Source organism: Anomaloglossus baeobatrachus, chromosome 4, assembly GCF_048569485.1.
Source record: "Anomaloglossus baeobatrachus isolate aAnoBae1 chromosome 4, aAnoBae1.hap1, whole genome shotgun sequence".
Taxonomy (NCBI): domain Eukaryota; kingdom Metazoa; phylum Chordata; class Amphibia; order Anura; family Aromobatidae; genus Anomaloglossus; species Anomaloglossus baeobatrachus.
The window spans coordinates 566,899,333-566,920,958 of NC_134356.1; the positions used below are offsets into that span (position 1 = coordinate 566,899,333).

Sequence of the window (21,626 nt, forward strand, 5' to 3'; positions counted from 1 at the left end):
ACACTGGGCTAAGTAAATGAATAGAAAGAAGTCTTCAACTTAAAACAAGTGGAAGGGGGGGGGGGGGCGCAAAAAAAAAAAAAAACCAAAACAACCACCCAGAACACAGAAATTAGTAGTGGAAATAAGTAGCATTCTGCTTATTTCTGCAAATTACAGGCAGAAAAGCCGAGGATTACTGAAATGAAAACGGGGTTAATCGTCACATGGATCTGCAGCACCGGCAGCATAATGCACATCTGCTGCAAAAATCCCAACCCCAGCCTGTGATTTCTGTAAGCAATCCAGTATTTAATACATTCAGATACATGTGAGCTAGAGGTCTGGTTTAGAGACCAGTGTGTCGGGTACTTGTGCGGTTCAGATACAGCATTGTTATCACTGCGGTACCTTCACTCAGTGACCATATGAGAGAAGATCCAGCCTGTCCGAAACTAAGGCCTCTTTCACATCCGTTTTTTTGCATCAGTCACAATCAGTTTTGTGACTTGATGCGACGGATATGTCGCAGATTGTAGTAAAACTGATGCGACGGATCCTGTACAAAAGGGGATCCGTCGTACCATATTTTTTTCTGACCAGTAGTGATTTTACACTTCTGGGCATGATCGGTTATAAAAACCGGAATCCGATGACGGATCCGTCATTTGATGGATGACAACAAATCCTGCGCCCATAGGCTTCCATTACAACAAACGACAGATGGCGACGGATCCTGCGCCCATAGGCTTCCATTACAACAAACGACAGATTGCGACGGATCCTGCGCCCATAGGCTTCCATTACAACAAACGACAGATGGCGACGGATCCTGCGCCCATAGGCTTCCATTACAAACGACAGATCCGTCGCGGTCCGTTTTTTCAATGCACACAAAAAACGTTACTATGGACGTTCTCTCCGTTACATTTGTCGACGGATAAGTCATACGACGGATGTAACGTGAGGCCATCCAAGTCAATGAGAAAAAAAAAAAATGGATCCAGCGCTGGATCCGTTTTTTTCACATTTCAACTGATTGTGACTGATGACACAAAAATGGATGTGTGAAAGGGGCCTTAGTGTGCACTATACCAAGAATTTTTAATGCATTTTTGGGGTTTTTGGCCCCCAACTCATTCAAATGGAGGAAAACCTAAGCCAAGACACTCATGTGAAAATGTGACTGACAACTCCACCTTCCTGATACAAGCAATGATTCTGAGCTATGATCTCTTTATCAATGGGTATCATTTAGTTACAGGGCTTTTCTGTTTTAAAAAAAAAAAAAAAAAAAGAAAAAACACAACAAACCCTCCGGGCTTCAGTTTCAAAAAAGCAAAAAAAACAATGTCAAACTGCTTCACTCATGCTCCTCGACTTGAGTGCAGCGTTAAGTCTCCACTACTGACCCCGATGTCTTATTTTCTGCATAACATTGATAGCACTTCAGCCAATGCCACAGTCCAGCAGCTTGTACCATCAATTTGGGCAGCGATTGTCTGCAGCAATAGAAATGTGACATCAGTGCTGCAGACAATAGGCCACTGGGAGCAGTGGTGAAGATTCCCTATAGAAATTCGGGAAGATGAGATTTTTTGTTTTTTTAAACAAAATGGAGCAGGCAGAGAGAGTTGCCAAAATCAGAAAACCTCTAACTACATTTATAACCTAACCCTGTATGTGACTGTAGTGAACCCCAATGTCCCCACATACAGAGGGCTCCAGGCATGAGAATACACTGTACCCATATAGGACAAGACTCTCGTCCCCAGGGACTTTCTTTTCCTAACTTATAAAGAGAACTGTTCTGCGAGAATTAGAACATTTACTTTGTCAGTCATGGAAAGAGAACCCTACCATGCAGAAAGGCAGGACAATGTAAGGTCAATGGACAGGCGGCCCACGACTTATGGCATTCCAACAGTTAACGGGAACCTGTCACCAGTTTTCGGCCTATAAACTGCCACCACCACCAGTGGGCTCTTATATACAGTATTCTAACATGCTATATATAAGAGCCCAGGCCGCTGTGTAGAATGTAACAATCACTTTATAATACTTGCCTAACAGTCGCACGGTGGTCCTTATGGGCATCTCCGTTCTCCGGCGCCTCCTCTTTCGGCCATCTTTGTCCTTCTTCTGAAGCCTGTGTGCATGACGCATCCTACGTCATACACACTCGCCGGTCCTGCGCAGCCGCACTACAATACTTTGTTCTGCCCTACTCAGGGCAGATCAAAGTGCGCCTTCTCAGGACCTCAATGCCGGCGAGTGTGGATGACTTAGGACGCGTCATGCACCGCGGCTTCAGAAGAAGGACAACAAAGATGGCTGAAAGAGACGGCGCCGGACAATGGAGACGTCCATCTGACTAAAATCCACTGCAGTGCAACCGTTAGGTAAGTATTATAAAGTCCTATTTACGTTCTACACAGAGGCCTGAGCTCTTATATACAGCATGTAAGAATGCTGTATATAAGAGCCCGGTGGTGGTGGCTGCAGCTTATAGGCCCCAAATCTGGTGACAGGTTCCCTTTAACATTAAACACTTTGGACTAGGGTGATCATACACATTAGAAAGCCATGGGTCATGCCATATCTCGACCCCACTGCTATACTGCTCTAGTGCAGGCGTCTCTCCCCATCAGGGAAGTAAGGGACCCCGATGCACATTAGATTGCCAACTGGGCACATTCTGGGTGATGGCTCCAATGTGTATGGCTAGATAAGGGAAGCATGAGAAGTATACACCAAGATCAGACTATTAGCGGTTTCATCATGTCCTCCACATTCCCAGCATCACGGTATAAATGGTTACTTGTATACAGATCAGTTATTTTCAGAATCATGGTAATACTTACACATACCCAGATAGTACATGCGATCAGAGTGCGGGCTATCTGGGTCATTTCTCTTCACGAACGTGAAGCTGTGCGGGGCTTTGGCCATCATGTATCCATGGTATTTCCTGGTGTCGGCAAGCAGCTTCCTCATCTGACTCCATGAATGACGCTCCACGTAGAAAGGTTCAGGCTTTGGGTCTCCTCCAGTTTGTTCTGCGGACTCAAATACCTCTAATCCAACTGGTTCAGTCTCCATAGCAGCCGCCATGTTACATCCTGGCAATATGAATGACATCTATTACCCAGAGGTGACTTGTACTAAGGGCGTCACACGACATGAGGTCTATGAGTGACCGTAACGATAGAATCAGTCCCTGAAAAATTCAACTGCCCGATCTGATGCCGTCAGGGAGTCAGGAGGCCCCATACACATCAAGTGATCGGCAGGATCAGCCAACTTTAATAAGGCCTCTAGGCTGTATTTTGTGAACCAATCACATGTATCCACGTTAGATCATACTAATGCCTTGTGGGAGTAGCATGGGACACAGTAAAAGGTCTAATCATTGGCTGACAGTTTGTGCCAGTGGCATTGTAGCACAAACCATGCGCCTTCCTCATACTGCAGCTTTGTAGACCACTCTCACATTGCGCTTTCACCTACGTTCACTGGTCCCGTCAGGGCATCTGTCTGAAACCCCCTCCCCCCACGCGCGCAAAACGTGGTTCGGACGCATACACCGACGGGGCCATTGACTATAATGGAGCAGACGGAGTCAGCGTGAGCTCTATCTTGCACCATTTTCAGTCATATACGTTTTCTGCAAGCTAACACCTGTACGTAGTAGACTACATCTGGGTATCCGCCTGCATAAAGCGTATACAACCGAAAATGGTGCACGAAAGAGCACACACTGACTCAGTCTGCTCCATTATAGTCAATGGCCCCGACGGCGTTTGACTTTTTGCGGGGGGGGGGGGGGGGATTTGGGGGGTTTTGGACTGATGCCCTGACGGGACCAGTGAACGTAGGTGAAAACGCAATGTGAGAGTGGCCTTAATGCTTCTCGCCTAGGAAACCAGCCACTTCCTGTAGTCATCAGCAATGGCCGGTAACCTAGGTAACAAGTATAAACAATTAAAAGTCCCTTTATAATTCTGAGCAGTAGTATGTGATTAACCCTAAAAAATCCAAGTCACAGGTGTAGAAGTTTACCTGAAGTAAAAGGAAGAGAAACAAAAACAAAGAAACTCCATAGTCACTTTCCTAAACGTCTGCCACTCCGGGTGAGGCTGGCCCCTGCCCGCTCTTGGTTAACCAGGCCCTTTGCTCCAGCCAATCGCAAGCTTCGTTACTGAAGAGGTCACATGTGCTGACACGTGAGTGACCACTACAGGAGGAAGCGCAAGACTCTGTCAGGGGACAAGGAAATCCGGAACAGCAGAAGCCGAGTGTAGGGGTTATTTTATCCAGCTGTGGAGTATTTACAAATATAAAAAGCATCTTCCTGTAAATTCAGAATTAAATCTACTGTAGTATAATCGACATCCATGTGCGAGGCCGGAGCGTGTCCGATATGTCGTATCACCAGGCAGAGGCCAATGCGTGATATACAGACGTCTGATCTCCAGAGCGGTCACCGCGTTATAGACAGGGTATATTAGTGCGCGAACATTCTATATACAGAACACAGGAACAGCACATGGGGGTGCGGTATATGGCACAGGATCGCTATATACGGGGGAGATATACGGCACAGGGGCGAAATATGGCGGGGCAGTATACGACACATGGGTGATATATGGGGGGGACATACAGCACAAGCGATGTATTATATGAGGAGCGGTAGACAGCACACGGGTGTTATATTGGGGGGCTGTATACAGCACATGGGCGGTATATGGCAGAGTGGCAGTATTATATGGGGAGCAGTATACGGGGGCGATATAGGGGAGCAGTATACGGCCTATGGGCAATATAGGGGGCAGCATACAGCACATAGTCGATATAGAAGGGCAGTATACTGCACAGGGGCGATATAGGGGGCAGTATACAGCACAGGGACGGTATTATATGGGGAGTGGTAGATTGCACAGGGGCAGTATCCTTATATGGGGAGCAGTATACAGCACAGGGGCGATATGGGGGGGGCGGTATCTTCATTATATGGGGGGCAGTATACGGCACAGGGGCGATATGGGGGGGGCGGTATCTTCATTATATGGGGGGCAGTATACGGCACAGGGGCGATATGGGGGGGGCGGTATCTTCATTATATGGGGGGCAGTATACGGCACAGAGGTAGCAGAGCAGTATATAGGTGAACGCTGTACAGGGGAGCGGTATACTGGGAGCCCCCGCTCTGCCCTCCCCGCCCCCACCGCGTATCCCCTCACCCCTCCCTGCGTCGCCGTTTCCCGTCCACTCCCCCCGGCCGCTCACCTAGCATGTGGAATTAGACGGTGTAGCGGCCGAGCCCGGCTCCTGTTCTCTCCGTGTCCCCGGTTATGACTTGGCTGCTCTCACTCCCAGTACAACTGCCGCTCACACATCCGCTTCCTGGAGAACGGCGGGGAGAGGGTGCGCGGGCTCCCCCTGCTGGCCGGAGGCGCTCGTACACCATGAAGGGCTCCGTGCTGGAGCCAGGCTCTGTGGCAAGCTGCTTTATCCGTACACAGCCCCAATAAGGGCAAGAAAGCGGCCTTGGAGGATACTTGTTATGTTTATTTTTTCCAACCATAATAATGGCGGCTTGCCCTCAGTTATCATGGACGCTGGCTCTCTTCTACTGCACTTATGCCCTTATTCAATATGGCCGTGCTCGGCCTGTGGTCCCGCCCACAGGTGGAGCAGTGTCAGGTCGGCTGCTGGCTTGGATTGTTCTAGTAGCAGTAGCAGCAGCGAGGTGGCAGGATGAGTCTGACCCCGCAGGTGTACTGGGCACAGCGGCACCACGAGCTGTATATCCGGGTGGAGCTCAGCGACGTGCAGGTAATGAGCCCATCACTGCCCCGCCCCTGCTGCGCTCCAGCCTGGGCTGGATGGAGACCCTGTAGGAGCAGGTGCATCCCCCACCGATCACACCAGTGCCGGGTATAGTCACTATGGGAAAGGCAAAACTCACATGATTCATCCACAAAGGTGGTACTGTCCTAACTGACCCCAATGTGTGCCCGTAGAATTGTCGTACGTGACCCCGATGGGCGCCCAGAGAGTTTTCCTAACTGACCCCGATGGGCGCCTGTAGAGTTGTCGTACGTGACCCCGATGGGCGCCTGTAGATCTATGGGAGTGGTACTTGCTCTACATGCGAGACTACAGTGGATGGAGCGGTGGTTACATTTCCACTCTCCACAAATTTACAGGAAATCTGCCAGCAGGATTTTGCTCCCTGATCTGAGAGTTAAGGCAAAATCTGTGGTAGATCTGTGGTTGCAGTGAAATTGTGGACAATCAGTGCCAGGTTTGTGGCTGTGCACAAATGGAACAATATGTCCATGATTTCACTGCAACCACAGATCTGCCAAAGATTTATCTGTGTGTGTGACTGGGCCTTAGGCTATGTGCCCACGGGAGATTACACTTGCTGATAATTTGCGGATTTTCTGGATTTTTCCAGAGAAATCCGCAGGTTTCAGCATGTACAGACACTCCCCATGTTATCCTATGGGACATGGAGAGTGCTGTGTCCATGCTGCGGATCTGTGCGATTGCGGAATATGCTGCGGATGTCCCACAGCCGCATGTAATTGCATGTCAATTCTTTCTGCGGCATTACCTGCGGAAATCTCGGCCCTCCACTTTGGAGATAGAGGTCGGGACTTCCGCAGGTAAGCCGCACGAATGCCCGCTGGTTTACCGCAGCTATTTCGCTGGCATCCTGCAGTTATGTATAGCTGCGGATTCCAGGGAGCTGCTGCGGGAAACCTGTGGACGAACCTGCGGATATATCCGCAGGTTTAATCTCCCATGGGCACATAGCCTTACAATGTAGGGTCAGAGACCCTGATTCCAAAGATGTATCACTTGGTGTACTAGATGCACCAGTTGTGATACAAAATCAGAGTTCTTAGATGTAGCAGACATCAGAAAACTAACTCCACCCACTCTCTTTGTACGTTGTATATAGACAGTGAACTGCTAATCAGTGCTGGGGACGGGGTTGGACCATAATGCACGTGGGCACTAGTCCGGTTTGATCATCTCATTATATTGAAACAAACATCACACAGCCTAATAAGTGACACATCTCTGACATCAGTATCTCTGCCTGTACCTCATGTTACCCTCAGATTACATAGCAAAAACCTGCTAACAGATTCCTTTTAAACAAACCCATGATTATGCAATGTGTACCACTATGTGCAGTTAAACAACAATAAATAGATCGTAAACCTGATGAAACTGGTATACTTGCTTTGAAAATCCCTATCAGAATTGCCACACGGCAGAAGCCACATCGATTTATAGGGCTTTGGGGTTTACAGTATATTTAAAAAATGCTTAAAATGAGTTCCACTTTAACTGTTAGTCTTTCTTTTGCAAACACTTCTCTAAAACAGGAAGCCAAAGATAATGGCGTTCACGGCAGCCCACGATCAGGTTTCGAGCCTGTTGTGTGGTAGACTGTATTTTCCCTCCCAGATTCATTGATAGAGCCCTGCACATGGCGGTTACAGGCTCCAGGAGCAGGTGCAGTTATAGGGGTTTATGGTCTAAATCCACAAGTCTGCTGTCACTTTGTGTCACTCTATGTGACTGCAGACTTGTGGATTTAGATCAGACAACCCCTTTAAAGGGAATCTGTCACCAAATTTTTGACCCCCCCCTCCTATCTGAGAGCACCATAATGTAGAGACAGAGACCCTGATTCCAACGATGTGTCACTTACTGAGCTGGTTGCTGTCATTTTGATAAAATCAATATTTTCTGTGCTGCAGATCTATCAGCTATACAGAGCTCATGAATATGCAGGACTATTTGGCAGCACACCACGTAGTCCTGTAATGATAATCTACTGCTGATTACAGTGGTTTTATCAAAACTACACTAAGCAGCCCAGTAAGTGACACATCACTGGAATCAGGATCTCTGCCCCTAAATTATGCTGCTCTCAGATCAGGTGGCAAAAACATGGTGACAGATTCACTTTAATATTTGTATGGCCACTATGCTTTACTGTAATAGAATGGTTGTCAATATGGGTAATCTTAGAAAAGATGCAAGTGTGTGTGGTATAGATTAGAAAGTTTCAACCAGAATGTCCTTCTTAACACCCAACAATACTCATAAAAACAGCGGCTGCTAAGGGGCCTTATTCCCTCATCGCCATTTTAAACTGGCGACCTGGAATACATAAATAGTCCTCCGTGGCTGAAAATCTTGCGAGTGACAACGGGACAGAACGCTGACATCCACGTGCATCAGTCCCAATAGTGCGGTCAATCACACAGTGGTTTCTAAGAGGGTAAAAGGGGGTTAAAAGACCCTTTTGGCAGGATCGCCCCCCTCCCCCCGCAATAGTAGTCACTGGTGTCTACAATGGTACTCTGAGATCATCTGATGACCCCATTGTACGGTGGCCTGTTAGATCCAGCTATGAGCAGGGTCTAACAGGCACAGACAGTGAACACCTGACCGGTCTAATGTGCTGCAGGACATGATTACAGAAGTGCATGAAACCAGTGATCAGAGTAAAAAGTATTCATGTCTCACAGTGGGACTAAGTGAATAAGTTAAATATGTAAAAAAAAAAAAGCACAATTTGCAAAAAAAATCCCGAAAACCCATTATGCTACTAAAAATGCAGTCATTACACTAAAACAAAAGCAAAGAGTAGACATAATTGGGTCGATCCAGAGCAAATATACCAATCTAGAAAAATGTCACGTCATTTATTCTGTAAGATGAACACCTTAAATAAAAATAAAAACATGCCAAAAATGAAATTTTTTCATCATACTGGCAGACAAAAAATAAAAGAAAAAACAGTCATGTAAAGAAAAAATAAATAAATAAATAATGGTATAAATGAAAACTTTATACCGTCCCGCAAAACCCAAGCCCTAATATGGCTTATTCGGCAAAAAAATATAAAAGTTACAGTTCTCTGAATATGGCGATACAAAAGCAAATATATTTTTGTAAAATATTGTTTTGTGTGTAAAAGTAGCAAAGAATAAAAAAGTGATACTGACCTGAAGAATGAATTGGTCACTTTTACCGCACAAAAAAATTACCAGCATGGTACCAAAAATCCTGAACTTGTTGTGCAAAAAATAAGCTCATATAGAGCTCTGTTCATAAAAATATAAAAGAGTACAGCTCTCAGAACATAGCAAGAGGAAAAACTTTTTTTAAATATATATATATATATATATATATATATATATATATATATATATATATATATATATAATATATATGCATTGTTGCTTTGTGATAGCAGAAAAACATAAAGAAAACAATATAAATCTGGTATCGCTGTAATCGCACTGACCTGCAGAATCCATCCGTCCTATCACTAAGGGTGCCGTCACACTTTAGCGACGCTCCAGCGATCCCACCAGCGATCTGACCTGGTCAGGATCGCTGGTGCATCGCTACATAGTCGCTGGTAAGCTGTCAATCAGGCAGATCTCACCAGCGACCAGTGACCAGCCCCCAGCCAGCAGTGACGCGTGGAAGCAATGCTGCGCTTGGTAATTAAGGTAAATAAGGTAACACTTTGCTTGGTTACCTGATATTTACCCTGGTTATCAGCGCACACCGCTTAGTGCTGGCTCCCTGCACTCCTAGCCAGAGTACACATCGGGTTAATAAGCAAACCGCTTTGCTTATTTACCCGATGTGTACTCTGGCTATGTATGCAGGGAGCCGGCACTGGCAGCCTGAGAGAGGCGGACGCTAGTAACCAAGGTAAATATCGGGTAACCAAGCAAAGGGCTTCGCTTGGTTACCCGATATTTACCGTGGTTACAGTTTACCACAGGCTGCCAGAAGCCGGCTCCTGCTCCCTGCACATTCAGATCGTTGCTCTCTCGCTGTCACACACAGCGATGTGTGCTTCACAGCGGGAGAGCAATGAGCAAAAAATGAAGCAGCACTGTGTGTAACGAGCCGCGATCTCACAGCAGGGGCCAGATCGCTGCTCAGTGTCACACACAGCGAGATCGCTAATGAGGTCACTGGTACGTCACAAAAACCGTGACTCAGCAGTGATCTCGCTAACGATCTCGCTATGTGATAAGTACCCCTAACACCACATGCTGAACAGCACAAAAATAAAATGAAGAACTATTCTTGTACTGTTGTCTATTTGATCATTCTATCGCCCAAAAATTGGAAATAAGGATCGGTTCACATTTATCCTGCGCTCCCCACTAAGCACTTATGTCACGGTTTTCATGTAAATCCCAAAGCCCACGATTCAGACAAAACTCTGACAGAACCACTCACTGAGGCAGATGGAGACACTTTGGACTCAGTCTGGTCTCTGTCCGGCCCAGCAATGACCCATCATTTTCGGCGTCGTTTTAGCGCACAAATGTGCACAACCACAATTCTGTACACTCCTAAAAAGATGGACACCAGCGGAACCAACGCCAAACTGAGTCCAAAGTGTCTCCATCTGCCTCATTATAGGGAGTGGTTCCGCTGGGGGTTTTGTCTGAATCACATTTTTGGGGGGGATTTACATTTGATCAGCGCAGAACACAAGAATGTGATCCCAGCCTTATACTGGAAGCGATCAAAAAAATATTCTGTACCCCAAAATGTTACCAATAAAACCCCTAACTTATTACGCAAAAAAAACGCCCCGACTCAGGTTTGTCATCTGTCATTGGAAGTATAGAAGGCTCCCACCTTAATGGTAGAACAAATAGTCTGGAAAAGCGATGGCTTCTATCACCAAACATACTCCAGTGAAATCTGCGCTCCTGAATCTAAATGCCACCCTCCTTCTGATCCCCACTGTGCCTAAACTGCAGTAAGCGGTCACGTGTGTGGCATTATTGTTTTGGGAAGAGTGCACTTAACAATTTATGGAGTATGTGTCTCCAAAAGCACAGACTGGGCACAATGCACGGAAGCTCTACAATATACAGTGGAACCTTGGTTTACGAGTAACTTGGTGTGCGAGTATTACGCTATACGAGCAAAGCTTGCTGTAAATTTGTAACTCCGTTTACAAGAAAGCTTTGCTGTACGAGCAAATACTCACCGCACACACTTCCAGTTGCGTACTTTCACCGCGCTCTGACACGCTCTTGCAGTCCACACAAACACGCACACACATATTATGCTCACCATAACGGAAGGTACCCTCACCGGCCTCCTGGTTCTTGTAGTTCGCCAGTACAGGATGTGTATCGGGTAACTATCGCAATGATGGAGGATCTTCCACTGTCAGACGCTTCTCAAAGGCAGCGCGCTGACCAATCAGAGGCAAGCGGCTCATGCCTTTGACGTCAGCGCTCTGTCAGCGGAAGCTCCGGCATCGGTCGCAATGGTTACCGGATACACTACAAGAATCGGGGAGGCCGGCGATGGAATGAAATGGAAGGTGCGTGCGTGTGTGTGTGTGTGTGCGTGTGCGTGTGTGCGCGCGCATGCGCATTGGCACAACAGGGGACCAGGATGGGACATTGAACAAGTTGTGGAACGAATTGTCTGAGCTTGCATTATTTCCTATGGGAAATTTTGCTTTGCTAGACGAGTAACTTGGTTTACAAGCACAGTCCCAGAACGGATTGTTCTCGTCAACCAAGGTTACACTGTATGGGGGCACAATGTATGGGCACTAGGCTGGCATATTAGTAATTCCCCAGGAAACAAAGCATGGCACTAATGTTACAAAATAATTACTGCAGCCAAAGATGAATTCATTGAGAGGTGCAGTTTGTACAGTGGGGTCTCAGTACAACCTCTAGATGAATTCCTTGAGGGGTCTAGTTTCCAAATTGGGGTCACTTGAGGGGGTTTCTGCTGTTTTGGTACCTCAAAGGCTCTGCAAATGCTAAATGGCGAACGCTATCTATTCCAGACTATTTACCACATTTGATGTATCATCGAGTTCAGGAGAAATTACCTAACAAATTATTCAGCCCATTTTCTCCTATTATCCATTGTGAAAATCATAAATTTGGTCCTAAAACAGTATTTGTGGAAAAATACTGGGAGGAAAAAAAATTAATTGTAATGTCTACTGTGTTTCCCCAAAAATAAGACTCCCCCCCCCCCCCCCCCCCCCCCCGAAAATAAGACCTAGCAGGATTTTTCAGGGAGGCCTAAATATAAAAGACATCCACCGAAAACAAGACCTAGTTTGCGGTCAATAATGAAGTGTCCATGCAGCGGTAAAAAAGTTAAAGATACTGCAGGACACTTCATTATAGACAGCGGACACCCCCAGAAGAGAGAAGAAAGAAGACCCCGCAGTCATACTCACCAGACGCTGACCGGGAGCATCAAGGTACACACACACACATCAGATCACACACACACACTCACTACAGATTGCATACACACACTCACCACATCCAGCGATATTGCTTGCTTCTCGGCGTGTGTAAGGACTTGTGACGCTGTGCAATGAATTTTCCAGGACCTGCGGGAGGATCACATGGCTGGAAGCGTATGGTATCTCCGGATGTTGTGAGTGTGCACGCGCGATTGTACCCATATGTGCTATATCGTATGTGTGACTTTATGCTATCGGATTTGTGAGTTTATGCTGTCTGATGTGTGTCTCGGCCGGACGCAGGGGAGGATGGCATGCAGCACAGCTGCCTGGAGCTCCCACCGGAGATCCAAGGGAGGAATGATGTGGAATCTTGTGTGTGTGTGTGTGTGTGTGTGTATGTATGTATGCACGCTGTCTGATGTGTGAGTGTGTGATCTGATGTATGTGTGCCGGCCAGACGTAGGTGAGGACGACGTGTTGGGAGATCTGTGAGCCACACAGACGGCTGATAAGTATGATGATCGTGGGAAGGGGGGGGTCCTTCTTTTTCTGGGGGGTAAACTTACCCCAAACCATGTCTCTTCAAAAATAAGACACCCCCTGAAAATAAGACCTAGTGCTTTTTTCGGGGCAAAAAAAATATAAGACAGTGTCTTATTTTCAGGGAAACAGGGTGTGAAGCACCCATGGGTTCAAAATGCTGAACACACATTCTTTGATGGGATCACTTATGGGGGGGTTTCTGTTATTTAGGTACCTTAGAGGCTCTGCAAATGCAACATGGTGCCCGCAATCTATTTCAGCCAAATTTGTGTTCCAGATTCATATGGTGCGCTTTCCCTTCTGAGACCTCCCATTTGTTGACATTTCTGGTCACATGTGGAGTATCAGCACGCTCAGAAGAAACTGGGGAACAAATCATGGAGTCCATTTTTTTTTTTTTTATTTTTCGTTTTATCACTTGTAACAGTGAAAAAATTGGGGCTAAAGCAAAATTTAAAAAAAAATAAATAAAATATATATAATTGCCTTATTCTGTCTGTCTGTCTGTCTTGCTCCAAAATTGTGTCCCGGGACATGTCCTTACGGTGACAAACAGCGGATTGGCTGCTGGCCTCGCCATGTCCCCGCCCCCCCGCACGGATTGGCCGCTCGCCTTGCCTTGGCTCCTCCCCCCCGCACGGATTAGCCGCTCGCCCCGCCTTGGGTCCGCCCCCCCTCGCACGGATTGGCCATGTCGTTACGGTGACAAACAGCGGATTGGCCGCTGGGCTCGCCATGGCCCCGCCCCCCCCCCCGCACGGATTGGCAGCTCGGCTTCACGGATTCGCCATGGCCCCCCCCCGCACGGATTGGGCGCTCGCCTCGGCTCCTCCCCCCGCACGGATTGGCCGATCGCACAGGCTCCGCCCCCCACACGAGGTGAGCGCATCAAGGTCCTGCGGCGGAACGAACACACACACACACCAGATCGCATCCACATACTCACAACATCCCGTGATATCGCTTGCTTCTCGGCGGCGATACTGTGCAGTGATCTTCCAGGACCTTCCGGAGGATCACATGGCCGGAAGCATGTGGTATCTCCGGATGTTGTGATTGTGTCAGCGCGTGTATGCGATCGGATGTGTGTGAGTGTATGCGATCGGGTGTGAGTGTGTGTGTGTGTGAGTGTATGCGATCGGATCTGTGAGTGTCGGCAGAGGAGCACGGCGTGCAGCACAGCTGCTGGGACCGCCCACCGGTGGACACAGGGAGATGTGGGGTGTGTGTGTGAGTGTATGCGATCAGATGTGTGCGTGTTTAATGTCTGATGTGTGACTGTGGAGCACGATGGGGAGTGCGCAGCATGGGGGATGGAGCACGATGGGGGGTGCGCAGCATGGGGGATGGAGCACGATGGGGGGTGCGCAGCATGGGGGATGGAGCACGATGGGGGGTGCGCAGCATGGGGGATGGAGCACGATGGGGAGTGCGCAGCATGGGGGATGGAGCACGTTGGGGAGTGCGCAGCATGGGGGATGGAGCACGTTTGGGAGTGCGCAGCATGGGAGATGGAGCACGATGGGGAGTGCGCAGCATGGGAGATGGAGCACGTTGGGGAGTGCGCAGCATGGGAGATGGAGCACGTTGGGGAGTGCGCAGCATGGGAGATGGAGCACGATGGGGAAGTGCGCAGCATGGGGGATGGCGCACGATGGGGGGTGCGCAGCATGGGGGATGGAGCACGATGGGGAGTGCGCAGCATGGGGGATGGAGCACGATGGGGAGTGCGCAGCATGGGGGATGGAGCACGATGGGGAGTGCGCAGCATGGGGGATGGAGCACGATGGGGAGTGCGCAGCATGGGGGATGGAGCACGATGGGGAGTGCGCAGCATGGGGGATGGAGCACAATGGGGAGTGGGGATGGAGCACGATTGTGGGTGCGCAGCATGGGGGATGGAGCATGATGGGGGGTGCGCAGCATGGGGGATGGAGCACGATGGCGGGTGCCCATCCCCTCCCAAAACACACACACACACACACACTGCCACACACACACACACACACACACACACACACACACTGCCACACACGCACTGCACAACACCACGCACACACTGGGAACCACAAACACTGCCCTACACAGACACCCACACATACAACGCCGCACACACACAACACCCAACACACAAACACCGCGTCACACACAAATATACGCACATACCGCACAACACACACATTGCACAAAACATACCTCCCCCCAAAACACACACACACCCACACAAACCGCGCAACACACATACACAATGAAACAGACACACAGCGCTCTACAAACAATGCAACACACAAACAACACCGCTCTCACCCCCGCCACACCCAGACAACACCCAGAACATGTACAGCGCCCTACACAAACACTTGCTAACTACAGACAACAACATCTATATATATATATATATATATATATATATATATATATATATATATATATATATATATATATATATATATATATATATATATATATATATATATATATATATATATAAACAAAAATCATACATTAACTACACAATACGTAAATTCTAGAATACCCGATGCGTAGAATCGGGCCACCTTCTAGTGTATGTGTATATATATATATGTAAAGTAGATATAAGGGAAATGTTATTTATTGATTATTTCGTACACCATGACTAACTGGTTTAAGGATATAAAAATTGAGAGATTGAAAACTGCAAAATTTTCACCAAAATTCCGACATTTTCATAAATCAAAATCTAAAAACCTAAATTTACCACTAACAGAGTACAATATGTCACAAAAAACATTCTCAGAATCACCAGGATCCATTGAAGTGTTCAAGAGTTATTACATCCTAAAGTGACACTGGTCAAATTTCAAAACGTTGGTCTGGACATTAAGGTCTAAATTGGCTCAGTCACTGAGGGGTTAAGGAAGAAATTACCATGGCTCATCAATTCAAAGAACAACACAATTTATGTCATCCCAGTAGTCTGTACGTGGGTGTGGGCCAATGTTTCGGCAATGAGACCTTTTTCACGGCCAGCAGAATAAGCAATAGAGGCGATATGTGCCGTGGTATTTTCTTCCTTGAATCTACTTATCTACCATTGAGTACTTACTCTTCAACACCGTTGATTGCCCACCTTATTACCTTCACAACGTGTTTTAGACACCGCCGTACCCATTGAGTTTTTGAAGACTAGACAGGAAAATGCTGGCAGTGGGTTTCTTGAAGCACATTCTTTGGTGTCACTCTTGTTGATTTTGGTACAGTAAGGCTGTGTGTGCACATTACGTTTTTTTCATGTGTTTACGTTGCGTTTTGCACTGCAGCGTAAACGAATGCGTCCTGCTTCCCCAGCACAGATTGTGCAAATTCCATCCGCACGTTGCGTTTTAGAACACAGCGTTTCGGCTGCTGAAATATTTTGCCAAAACGCTGCTTTCTAAAAAGCAACTTGTCACTTCTTTTTTTTTTTTTGTGCGTTTTGGATGCATTTTCCACCCATTGAAATCGATGTCGGTCTGTCCGCTCGCTCGCTCGCTCTGTCTGCCGGTCGCTCGCTCTGTCTGCCGGTCGCTCGCTCTGTCTGCCGGTCGCTCGCTCTGTCTGCCGGTCGCTCGCTCTGTCTGCCGGTCGCTCGCTCTGTCTGCCGGTCGCTCGCGCTCTCTTTCATACTCACCGATCACCTGCACAGCTGTCACACTACTCTGGCGGCTTCTCCTGCTTTTGAAAATGCCGGCTGCTCATTATTCCATTTCGTATTACCTGCTTCCCCCGCCCACTGGTGCCTATGATTGGTTGCATTCAGACGAGCCCCCACGCTGAGTGATAGCTGTCTCACTGTAACCAATTACAGCCGCTGGTGGGCTGGTCTATATCGTGCAGTAAAATAAATAATTAAAAAAAAAAGACGTGCGGCCCCCTCCAATTTTGATACCAGCCAGGGTAAAGCCACACGGCTGAAGGCTGGTATTCTCAGGATGGGGAGCCCCACGTTATGGGGAGCTCCCCAGCCTAAAAATATCAGCCAGCAGCTGCCCGGAATGAGATGCGACAGTCCCGGGACTCTACCTGGCTCATCCCGAATTGCCCTGGTGTGGTGGCAATCGCGGTAATAAGGAGTTAATGGCAGCCCATAGCCGCCACTAAGTCCTAGATTAATCATGGCAGGCGTCTATGAGACACCCCCAATGATTAACCTGTAAGTTAAAGAAAATAAACACATACACCTGAAAAATTCCTTTATTTGGAAAAAAAGACAAAAAAAAATCAGCCACTTTCACCACTTTATTAAAATCCCCAAACAGCCCTCCAGGTCCGACGTAATCCACAGAGGTCCCATGACGCATCCAGCTCTGCTACATCGGAAGCTGACAAGTGCGGCCATAGAGCACAACCGCTCCACGCAGCAACTGAAGTGAGTCGCACTATCAGCGGTGACGTTACTCGGGTTACCCGCGGCCAGGTGGAGGACTACAGCTGTGGCCGCGGGTAACCTGAGTGACAGCACCACTGATCACGCGGCTCACTTCAGTCACTCAGGTTACAAGTCATTTCTTTTAGCTAATTTATGGCTTTCATAACCTAAAGCCATTAAAAAAAGCTGAAAAAGACCAAAAGTGCACATCAAGTTGTCCAGACTTTCCAGTGTAGATGATCATTCTTTTTGGCATTTTTTTTTTTTTTTTTTTTTTTTTTTTTTTTAAAAATCACTTTTTCAGATGGAATTAAGTTGAGTTGAAAAAGTTGTCGTGTTCACTTATCCTAAAAAATGGATTGAAAAGCTTTTCCTATTCATTTCAGTGTTAATTATTTTTGCTGTTTATAGCTGGAGTTTTTCAAGCATTTTTTCCACTTCCGATTTTGAAAAACATCTGGAATAATAAAATTAATTTAATTTCTCTGCTTTAAAGCAGAATCCAGTCCAAACTTGACACCTTCCAATAAAAGAAACACTTCAAGAAAAGGAAAGCTCTTCCAAAACCTCCTTAAAGGGAACCTGTCACCACTTTTTTGGTCTATAAGCTGTGGTCCTGAGTAGGGCAGATCAAAGTATTGTAGTGCGCCTGCGCAGAACCGGCGAGTGTGTATGACGTAGACGCGTCATGCACACAGGCTTCAGAAAGAGGACGAAGATGGCTGAAACAGGAGACGCCCATATGGCCAACCGCGCGACCATTAGGTAAGTATTATAAAATGTTTTTTATGTTCTCACAGCGGCCTGGGCTCTTATATACAGCATGTTAGTTTACACGCTACAATATATCTTACAATGTGTCGGCGGGGTCACGTTGTAAGTGACGCACATCTGGCATCGTAAGTATGATTGTAGAGTGTAAAACCTCCGTGCAATTGCGATTGAACGAAAATCCGTTCATTGCATGCACGTCGTTCATTCCTCAAAAATTGAACGTGCGGTTGTGCAATGTTCCCGAGGCAGCACACATCGCAGTGTGTGACACCCCGGGAACATTGAACAGATCTTACCTGCCTCCCGGTGCTCCCGCCGACAATGTGGAAGGAAGTAGGTGGGCGGGATGTTTACGTCCCGCTCATCTCCGCCCCTCCGCTTCTATTGGCCAGCTGTCGCTGTGACGCCGAACGTCCCTCCCATTCCAGGAAGTGGATGTTCGCCGCCCACAGTGAGGTCGTATGGACGGGTAAGTACGTGTGACAGCTTTTAATCAATTGTGCGGCACGGTCAAAAAATTGAACGTGCCGCACATATGATGGGGGCGGGTCACATCGCATACGATATCGTATGCGAAATTGAAAGGTGTAAAGCAGGTTTTAGGATCTTTAAAGTTTTTGAGCAGTTTTGCATTTTTGAAGAGGATTTGGAAAGTTTCAACTTAGTTTTTTTTAGTAGTTTCTGAACCAGAAATGGTGCACACACCCTATTTTTCCGAGCTTTTGAAGCAGAAACTCTCAAGGTTTTGAGAGATTTTGAGTTTTGCAAAAGGATTTGAAGAATTTTCACTAGAAAAACTTTGATGTGTACCCATCAGCCTCTGTTTTAATGTTTTGTTTATTGAACCAATAATAACAAAATGAATGCACATATCACAGAGCATAGACATTACTAGCATTACAATTAAACTAAATTGCATTAAATCGCATTAAACCGCCTTCCAGGTGCAATATCGTCTGCTGGATATAATCTCAGATCTATTAAAGGTCATTATATCTGGCGAGTAGTGGAAGGCAAGCCAAATCATGCCTTGCTCTCATAACATTATAAAACGGAGGAACAGTTTTAACTTTTTTCTTATTGAAAGAAGAGAGAAAAAGAAAAAAGGAGAGAACACATAGAGGAAACAAGAAAATAATAGGGGGGGGGGGAAACACTGAGGATTCTGAAAAAAGCCTCTCAGCCCCTACAGCTCATTTCTAGGAAGAGAGATAGAAGATCTAAGAGATTTGAGAAGGGGAGAATAGATAGGGGGGGAGAGGATGGAGTAGGGAGAGGGTGTTGGTCTAGGGTCCATTCATCATATGTCTATAGTTATCAGAACTAGGCTATCATCTCCCTCAGTCCCCTAATGGGGAGGAGAAGACGACCCAGGTTTCTTTATGGCGTCTCCTGCGCCACCGCCGTCAAAAAAGAAGGTTTAGATTTGTAGTCCTTCCAGGCCTTCCAAACTTGCCCAAAGAAGAACAATTGTTGTCGTGAGAGGGCAGAGAGCTCCTCTGCGTAGTATAGTTGGTCAATTTTCTGTAACAGCTGCGAGATGGTGGGTATCATAGTCGTGCGCCACAGTTGAGCAATCAGCAGTTTGCAGGCTGAGCTCACAAAAGACACCAGTTTCGAGTTAGCCTTATCATTAGGCCACAATGGGAAATTTAGTAGCAGATGCATGGGTTCTGGGCCCTCCCCTTTGTTTGTGAGATCAAGAATTAGCTGGATTGCCATCTTCCAGAATATCTGGAGACGAGGGCACGTCCACCAAATGTGTAGATGCGTTCCTCTATCCTCCTCACATCTCCAGCAGAGGCCTGAAGAGGCAGATTGCCAAGTTGCAGCCGTGTCCGGGACTATGTACCATCTCGCAACTACTTTGAAGGAACTCTCTTGAACCCTCACACAACATGAAGGTCCATGCGAGGAACCGTAAATTTGGCTCGTTTGGGCGTCAGTAAATGTAGTATTCAGATCTTTTTCCCACTTCAGTATGTAAGCTCTTTTTACTACCAATTCCTTTGTAAGTAGAGTGTTATATAAGCGAGACAAGACTTTTTTAGGAGACCTTGTTTGTGAGCAAAGTGATTCAAATGTGGTTAAGGGTCTAGTAAGGTTGGACTGTGGCAATAATGGTTGAATTGTGCGTTTTATTGTCATATAATGAAGAAATGTGAGTTTGGAAAGGAGGGGAATCTCACCCATCTCCTGCCTCGAGACCAAAGAACCGTCTTGTAGGAGATCTATCGCTGGAATCTTTGCATTACTTAGATATGGAGATTTCGCGGTGTTGGCGAGAGTCAGGCTGGAGTCTAGTATATCGGAGATTAGGGTAAGAGGTGAAAGAGGAGGGACCAGGAGCTCTATGTTACGGTTCCAGTTGTCCAGAAGTGTTCTAGTCAGTTTGTTGGTACAAAATCTTTTATTTCCCTGACAGGGGGGGGCGAGTAAAAGAGCTCGTAAGGGGGAGGGGGGCCAGGTGTTCCTCTATTGTCGTCCACAACTTATTCGGAGGGCATCTGACCCAGTCTACTGCTCTAGAGAGGACAGCAGCTTTATAATATATGGATATGTTGGGGAGTCCCATTCCCCCTTTGTCCTTTGGGAGACATAGAGTGTGGAAATTGATTCTTGGTTTGTGCTTGTTCCAAATGTAATTGGAAATTAAAGAATTACACTGAGAAAGAAAAGATTTGGGGACTGGTATAGGTAACATGTGAAAGAGGTATATAAATTTTGGGAGTATGATGCTTTTAATTAGATTTTTCCGGCCTATCCAAGAGATAAAAGGCGCTTTCCATGAGGCTATTTGTGTGGTGAGTTTGGGAAGGAGAGACTTATAATTTAGGTCAAAGAGTGATTTGGGGGATTTCCCTATTTTGATGCCGAGATAGGTAATGTGGCTTTTTGGCCATCTGAATGGGAACGACTTCTGGAGATGTTTGATGACATTGCTCGGGATGTTTAGACTCAGTGCTTCAGATTTGGAGAGATTGATTTTAAAGTTGGACCATTGGCTGTATTCTTCTAGTGTGTTCATGAAGGCAGGGAAGCCTCTTTCGGGTCTGGACATTACTACCAACAAGTCATCCGCAAAGGCGGCAGACTTGTGGTGAATCCCCTGTAGGTTAATCCCCTCAATTCCCTGATTTTGTTGGATGGAGCATATCAATGGCTCCATTACCATGACAAAGAGTAGGGGGGACAAGGGGCAGCCCTGCCTGGTTCCATTTTTGATGTCGAAGGGGTCAGTCAACGTGTTATTTATTTTGATTCTGGCTGTGGGGGATGTGTACATCTGTAGTATTGCATGTATGACAGTCTGAGGAAAATGAAAAGCCTCCAACGTGCCCCGCAAGAAAGTCCAGTCCACCCTATCGAATGCCTTTTCGGCATCCGTTCCCAAGAGCACAAGGGGCAAGCTCCGAGTCCTAGCATATTGCATTAGATGAAGTAAGCGTAGCGCATTGTCCTTCCCTTCTCTTCCCCGTATAAATCCGGATTGCTCCGGAGATATAAGGTCAGGAAGGATTTCCGCAACCCGTTAGCGATTAAACTTGCGTAGATTTTTAGGTCCACATTCAGAAGCGAGATGGGCCTATAACTTCCACAGCTTTCCGGGTCCTTCCCTTCCTTATG

The 21,626-nt window shown here is 46.9% G+C and overlaps 2 protein-coding genes across 3 annotated transcripts in view; one reads left to right on the top strand and one right to left on the bottom strand.

Moving 5' to 3' along the window:
• The window catches only part of DPP8 (dipeptidyl peptidase 8), a 127,203-nt gene extending 121,634 nt beyond the window's left edge, over positions 1-5,569 (bottom strand). Inside the window, exons 1-2 of one of the 2 annotated variants that reach the window (XM_075346035.1) lie at positions 5,269-5,569; positions 2,850-3,101 (exon numbers count right to left, since the gene is read on the bottom strand). In XM_075346035.1, the coding sequence (XP_075202150.1) occupies positions 2,850-3,101; positions 5,269-5,275 (259 nt within the window). In that variant the 5' untranslated portion in view covers positions 5,276-5,569. Of the gene's footprint in view, positions 1-2,843; positions 3,102-5,268 lie in introns of both variants that reach the window. The other variant, XM_075346034.1, reaches the window with a different exon arrangement.
• Positions 5,570-5,682: 113 nt separating this feature from the next.
• The window catches only part of HACD3 (3-hydroxyacyl-CoA dehydratase 3), a 58,242-nt gene continuing 42,298 nt past the window's right edge, over positions 5,683-21,626 (top strand). Inside the window, exon 1 of the mRNA XM_075346036.1 lies at positions 5,683-5,817. Coding sequence (XP_075202151.1) covers positions 5,740-5,817 — 78 coding nt within the window. The 5' untranslated portion in view covers positions 5,683-5,739. The remainder of the gene's footprint in view (positions 5,818-21,626) is intronic.